Raw genomic sequence first — 6521 nt, 5'->3', positions numbered from 1 at the left:
TGAGGGGAGACAGTGGAGGGTGACGGGGGGAGGGGGAGATGACGAAGCGGTGTGAGGCCAGGCGAGGGGACTTGGAGAACCTGCGAAGTTCGCTGGCACTGGCTTCGTGTGTGTGTGTGTGTGCGTATGCGCATGCGTGTTCATGAATACTTGGATTCTGCCAGATCGGGCTGAACCTGAGACACCTTGTCACTACCATGAGTCTTACGGTGGCTGAAAAGTTGTATTTCTTTTATTCACTTCGACTTTTTTTTTCCCCGAACTCGAGGCCCAGAACCTGGACCTTTTTAGTGCCAGATCTGGATGGCACCAAAGTGCCACGTGTGTATGTGTGTGTGTCTGCCTTTCCAAGGCTTCTGTTGCCACGCGTTCTCTCGTTTCCGTGGTCTTCGTGGCTTCAGGAGTTCTGTCTTCGGCAAAGAAATATCCTCTTTCCCTCTCTCTCTCTCTCTCTCGTTACTATTTCTTCATGAGTCAAGATGTCTGAGAAACCTCAAGCTCTTCTGATAGTTGAAGGTTCCTGCCCAAGAACCTTCCTCTGCAGGAAGGTCCTCCGATTGTCACCGAACTCGAAACTCCTCGCCGGTGCCATGGCGTTGACGCATCGCGGCAATGGTGGCGCCGGCGATGGAGTCCTTAGTCTGGCTCGCCGGGGGCTAGTGTGGAAGGACCAGCCTCTGGTTGTCCTTCCTCCTCCTCCAGCATCTAACCCAGGTCTCCCGACTTCTCCGGTAATGACGTGGATGATATGGGGTCGGGGGAGAGTCTGCATAATGCGCTCATAAGGACTAAGTAGTCTCCCTAGAGTGCCGGGAACTGGTGGCACTACAGGGCCATGTTGCGACCTCGAGTGTGCCTCAGGCACCGCCTCCTCCAACAGTGAGCTTCCCCTCCCCTCTGCGCTGCTCCCGCGGCTGCCTCTCATCTCCCAGCCGCCAGGCTCCGTCCAATCACCGTCAGACGTTTGTGTCATCTCGCGCCTAACTCGTGGGCCTGGCCAATGCGCGCGGGCCTGGAGGGGTCGTCATGGCAACATGGGCGGGGTCTGGCGCGTGGCTCCGCCTACGTGCTGTGCGCCGCGCGTGAGGTGAAACCCCGCCTTAGTGTCCATGTCGCTCTGGCCCTGGCGACACCTGAGCGTCGGGCCGCAGGTGATCCTCGATCTTCCCCCGGGCCGCACTTGCTCACTCCCCCGCCGCCCTGTGGTGGTGCCGCACGCCCCCCGCCGCACCCGCGCGTCCCTGTCCCTACCGCAGTGCAAGCCGACGTTGCTTTTTCTTCTGACAAGGTTATTTGTTCCGTCGACAGCGCGCCGCGAGATTAAGAAACCCGGAGTGGGCGTCTATCGTTCGCAAGTGTGGTACCGTGGTCGAGAACATCCACCCCCCCCCCCTTTTTTTTTTTTTTTTTTTTTGTTGCTGAAAGATTCAATCTCTTCACGCCCCCTTTTTTTTACTTCCCCCCCTTCCACACACACACACATATATATATATGTATAAACATATATATATATATTTCGTCTCGATGCGTTAGTTGGTTCGTAAATATAGATGACCCTCAAGGACGCGAGTGATGGCCCGGTAGTGAGATCGGAACGACTTCGAAACGCGCGGTTGGTCCTTTCCCTTTGACCCAATACGTGGCTGGCCACCATGATAATCTGCTGCGCGGGCTGTGACAAGCCCATCCTGGACAAGTTCCTGCTGACGGTGCTGGACCGCACGTGGCACGCCGAGTGCGTCCGCTGCGTGGACTGCGGGTGTTCCCTCACAGACAAGTGCTTCAGCCGTGAGGGCAAGCTCTTCTGCAGGAGCGACTTCTTCAGGTAAAGCTCTCAGCTCCTTCGTTGCCTGTCGCCCCGTGTAAAGACTTCTGCCGTAGGGTCTCCTCTTTGGGGGTTCTTCTGTGGGTTGCCCGCTACACCGTACACTTAGGTTAGTTGTCCCGCTGATGACATCCTCTCCCCACGCTAGCGGCGGCGATGCAGCAAGCCGCGACGACCTCGAAACTCGCTGCTAGATAACCGAAAAAAAAGGAAAGAAATGGCTTCGTTCTTCGGCCATCGAAACGCTTCCGTATCCTCGACGACGGTCGTAATTGTACTCAGATCACCGCCGTAGCTTCTGCCACTTCTGGAGACGCCTTCCGAAGGGCAGACTCTGTCCCCGTCTTCCCCCCTCCCGCCGGTCGCCACCCTTCGAGTCCAAGTACCCGTGTGACCACCATCCATTTGCGATTCTCCTGCCTCCCCCTCCCGCTCTCCCACCCCCTCCTTGCCCGACAGCCCGCCTGCCTGACCAATCCGAACATGCCTTAGAGAAATAATAAATACATGAATAAATAAATAGAGAGAGAGAGAGAGAGAGAGAGAAAGTAATGATAGAGACTTGATGATAAAATCCTGCCTTCCTTACCATAACAGTAAGATTTACCAACACCTACATCCATGGTACCTACTCTGACACTGCAACCTACAACACCTAAAATTGGCATCAAATACAATCACTATAGTTATGACTACATCGGATATCAAGGACAACTGATTGTATGATTGTCTTCTCCACACACGCCTTCCTCAACAACAACAACAACAAACCACGCGAGGTGGTAACAACCACTAAGACTACAAAAACAACCTTCGCAACCTGACAAGGCCACATCAACACCTTGTGCAACCATCACCTCAGGTGAAACCAGAAACCAGATTCACATTGACCTCAACTCCTTCAAGTAACCTCAACTATCTTTCCCCAATATAACTATACAGAACTCACCTGCACAGCTACCAAACCAAAACTACAACCACCACTACCACTACCACTACCACCCCCGCCACCACTACTACCACCGCCACCACCACCTCCTCTACCACCACCACCCCCGCCACCACCACCACTACCTCTACCACCACCACCATCTCCTCCTCCACCTCCACCATGACCGTTGCTTTCGTCGACCAGTCACTGATGCCCCGTCCCTCTTGCCACCATGAACATGGGATACCCACTTTGTTCCTGAATTAGGTTCTCATATTCCTTCCTTCCTTCCTTCCATAGTTCCTTCCTTACTTCCTTCCTTCCATAGTTCCTTCCTTACTTCCTTCTTCCGTTCCTCCCTTCCTTCCTCCGTTCCTTCCTTACTTCCTTCCTCCGTTCCTTCCTTCCTTCCTTTCTTACTTCCTTCCTCCGTTCCTTCCTTCCTTCCTTTCTTACTTCCTTCCTCCGTTCCTTTCCTTCCTTCCTTTCTCCCTTCCTCCGTCCCTTCCTTCCTTCATTCATTCTTCCTGTCCTTCTTTCTTTCCTTCCTCCCTATCTCAAGTGCTTCCTTCCTTTCTTCCTTCCTTCCTTCCTTCTTCCGTTGCTTGCTTGCTTCCTTCTTTCTTTCCTTTCTTCCTTCTTTTCTTCTCTTTCCTCATTCCATCTTTCCTTCTTTCCTCTTCCCATTTTCCTTCCTCCCTTCCTTCCTTCCTTCCTTCCTTCCTTCTTTCCTTTCTTCCTCCCTCCCTTTCTTCCTTGATTCTTCCTTCCCTTTCTTTCAACCGTCCTTCCATACTTCCTTCTTGCCCTCTTTCTTTCCTTCTTTCATTCCTTCACCCCATATTTCCTCCTTTTCATCTTTGTTTCCTCCCTTCCTTCGGCCACCTTTGCATCCTCCCTTCTTCTCTCCCTTCCTTCGTCCTCTCTTTACCAACTCCCTCCTTTTCCCTCTCCAATAATTCCTCCTTTCCTCTTGCACTTCTTCTGTGCCTTCCTTCTTTCCATCCTTCCTCCCTCTTTCACTCCTTCCTTCCTTACTTCCTTCTTCCTATCCTTCCTTCCTTTCATCCATCCTTCCATCTTTCCTTCCTTCCTTCCTTCTTCATATCCTTCTCTCTTCATATCCTTCCCTCTTGTCCTCCTTCCTTTCCTTCCTTCCTTCCATCTTTCCTTCCCTCCTTCCTTCTTCCTATCCTTCCTTTCATCCTTCCTTCTTTCCATCTCTTAATTTCGTTCTTCCTTCCCTACCTTCCCTCCTTCCTTCCTTACCTCGTACCCTTCCTCTTTCTCTTCCTTTCTTCCTTCCTTCCTTCCTTCCATCCTTCCCTGTTTTCCTTCTTTCCTCCCTTCTTTATTTCCTTTCCTTTCATCCTTCCTTCCTCCCTCCTTTCTTGCCCTTCTTACTTCCTTCCTATCTTCCTACCTCCCACCCCCTCTCCCTCCTTCTCTTCCTTCCTTTCCTTCCTTCTTTCCTTCCTATCTTCCTAATTCTCACCCTCTCTCCCTTCCTCCTTTCCTTCCTTTCCCTCCTTTCCTTCCTTCCTTCCTTCCTTCCGTTCTTGTCCCAAGGTTTTTTGATCTCATCACTCTAAGCTCCGAGCAAACAACAGATAATATTATCAACTTCATCACAATACTGTCGCCGACGACTCAACCAGCATCACTACCGTGTTACTCCTCACAGGCAAGACCCCAAATATACATCACCATCTTTATCATCATCATTGTTGTCATTGTCATTATTATTATCATTATCGGTAACACCAATGATTTCGTACCTTCCAGCGTATCCACCAACACCATTGGCACCATTAGTATCTTGCCATCACCACACTAATACACAACGGTATATATATATATATATGTGTGTGTGTGTGTGTGTGTGTGTGTGTGTGCGCGCGTGTGTGTGTGTATATATATAATATATATGTGCATATATATATATATATATATATATATATGTGTGTGTGTGTATATATGTATGTATATATATGTATGTATATATATGTATGTATATGTGTATATATATGTATGTATATATGTGTATATGTATGTATATATGTGTATATATATGTGTATATATATGTATATATATGTATGTATATATATGTGTATATATATATGTATATATATGTGTATATATATGTATGTATATATATGTGTATATATATGTATGTATATGTGTATATATATGTATGTATGTATATATGTATGTATATATATGTATGTATATATATGTATATATGTATGTATGTATATATATGTATATATGTATGTATATATATGTATATATATGTATGTATATATATGTATGTATATATATGTATATATATGTATGTATGTATATATATATGTATATATGTATGTATGTATATATATGTATATATATGTATATATGTATGTATGTATATATATATATGTATATATGTATGTATATATATATATGAATATATATATATATATATATATATATATATATATATATACGTATATATGTGTTGACACCTTCCGTGCCTGCTGGTCCTTTTCCTTTATTATTTATCCGACGTAGCGATATCACGCCGTTCTTTGGTTCCGTTACACTCTCTCTATTTATCTCTTTTTTTCGTTTGTTCTCCTATTCTAGATTACCTAAGCTAGGCTATTTCCTTCGTCTTCTTGACGGGAGATTTTTTTTTTTTTTTTTTTTTTTTTTTTTTTTTTAAAAATTACTTTGATCTCAGATTCAGCGCATTTCGTGTATTTTTCCACGCCGACTATTGTGACGATAGTTTTTGATAGTTTGACTAGATTCATCAAACCCTCTTGCTACGATGACGTCATCTCTAGGTGTTAAACTAGTTAGGAGTCCTGTGATTATATTCAAATAAGAAAATAGATTAAACTTAATATCTGTAATGACAGACTGTCGTATTCTATTCCTTTTGTCGTCAAAAGTGATTTCATTAAAGAGTATTCTTTTTGTGAATTTAGGTTTAAGAAGGAAATAGACAAGAACTGGTTTAACAATGGAGCAGTATTTCCCAACCTTTTTTGGCTGCGACCTTAAATCCACTCTTACCCTGGAGTCGCGACCCTAATTGTAATAATAAATTCACCCATTTCATGTTATATTTCTACGTACTTGCATAATGTTTATCAACTTTCGTTTTTATAGTTCAGTTTATATTTACTAGCACAATGAATTTAAATACATTTGAAACTTGAATGAAAAAAAAGTAAAAAAAAAGACCCTCTGGCGACACTCAAAAACACCCTCGCGACCCTAGTTTGGGTCGCGACCCTGGGGTTGGGAACCACTGCAATAGAGTAATTAACGAATGGAATAGACTTAGTAACCATCTAATTAGCGCCGAAACTATTGTTTGTCTTAAGGGAAGACGAGATAACTTTATGAATAGGAATGACAGGTGGTAAGGGGCACTGAACTGCCTAGTGTAGGCCTTATGGTCTCTTGAAGTCTCTGTGTATTATGTTCTTTAGTCGATATAATCAATTCTTTCTAAATACTAAAGTTTAGGGACGTTCATTTGAGTGAAAGGATTCTTGCGTTGTTTGGTGTTCTTGCCGTTGATCTTATATTAGTAAAATTACTGAATCACGCAAACATAGCATAATATTTGTTGTCCAACAGTTCCTAAGTTAATATAACCTCATCTAACCTAACTTAACCTAACGTAACCATTGTATAGAAAAAAGTAGATCTTTCAAATGCGAAATAGGTTTGCGGAATATAGTTTGTTGTTTTGTCTCTGATGGGTACTA

General features: G+C 44.8%; 1 protein-coding gene across 1 annotated transcript; it reads left to right on the top strand.

The window, feature by feature from the left end:
• The first annotated feature begins 1522 nt into the window (after positions 1-1522).
• Positions 1523-2200, top strand: LOC143032525 (LIM/homeobox protein Lhx5-like). The gene has a single exon (XM_076197389.1). It carries the CDS (start codon positions 1653-1655, stop codon positions 1827-1829), a length of 177 nt encoding a protein of 58 aa, XP_076053504.1. The 5' UTR covers positions 1523-1652; the 3' UTR covers positions 1830-2200.
• The last annotated feature ends 4321 nt before the right edge of the window (positions 2201-6521 follow it).

This window comes from Oratosquilla oratoria, chromosome 14 (genome assembly GCF_046742065.1).
Source record: "Oratosquilla oratoria isolate Oo_2021 chromosome 14, ASM4674206v1, whole genome shotgun sequence".
In the NCBI taxonomy this organism is placed as follows: domain Eukaryota; kingdom Metazoa; phylum Arthropoda; class Malacostraca; order Stomatopoda; family Squillidae; genus Oratosquilla; species Oratosquilla oratoria.
The sequence above is the reverse complement of the archived record's forward strand: the minus strand, read 5'-3'. Positions and strand labels throughout refer to the sequence as shown.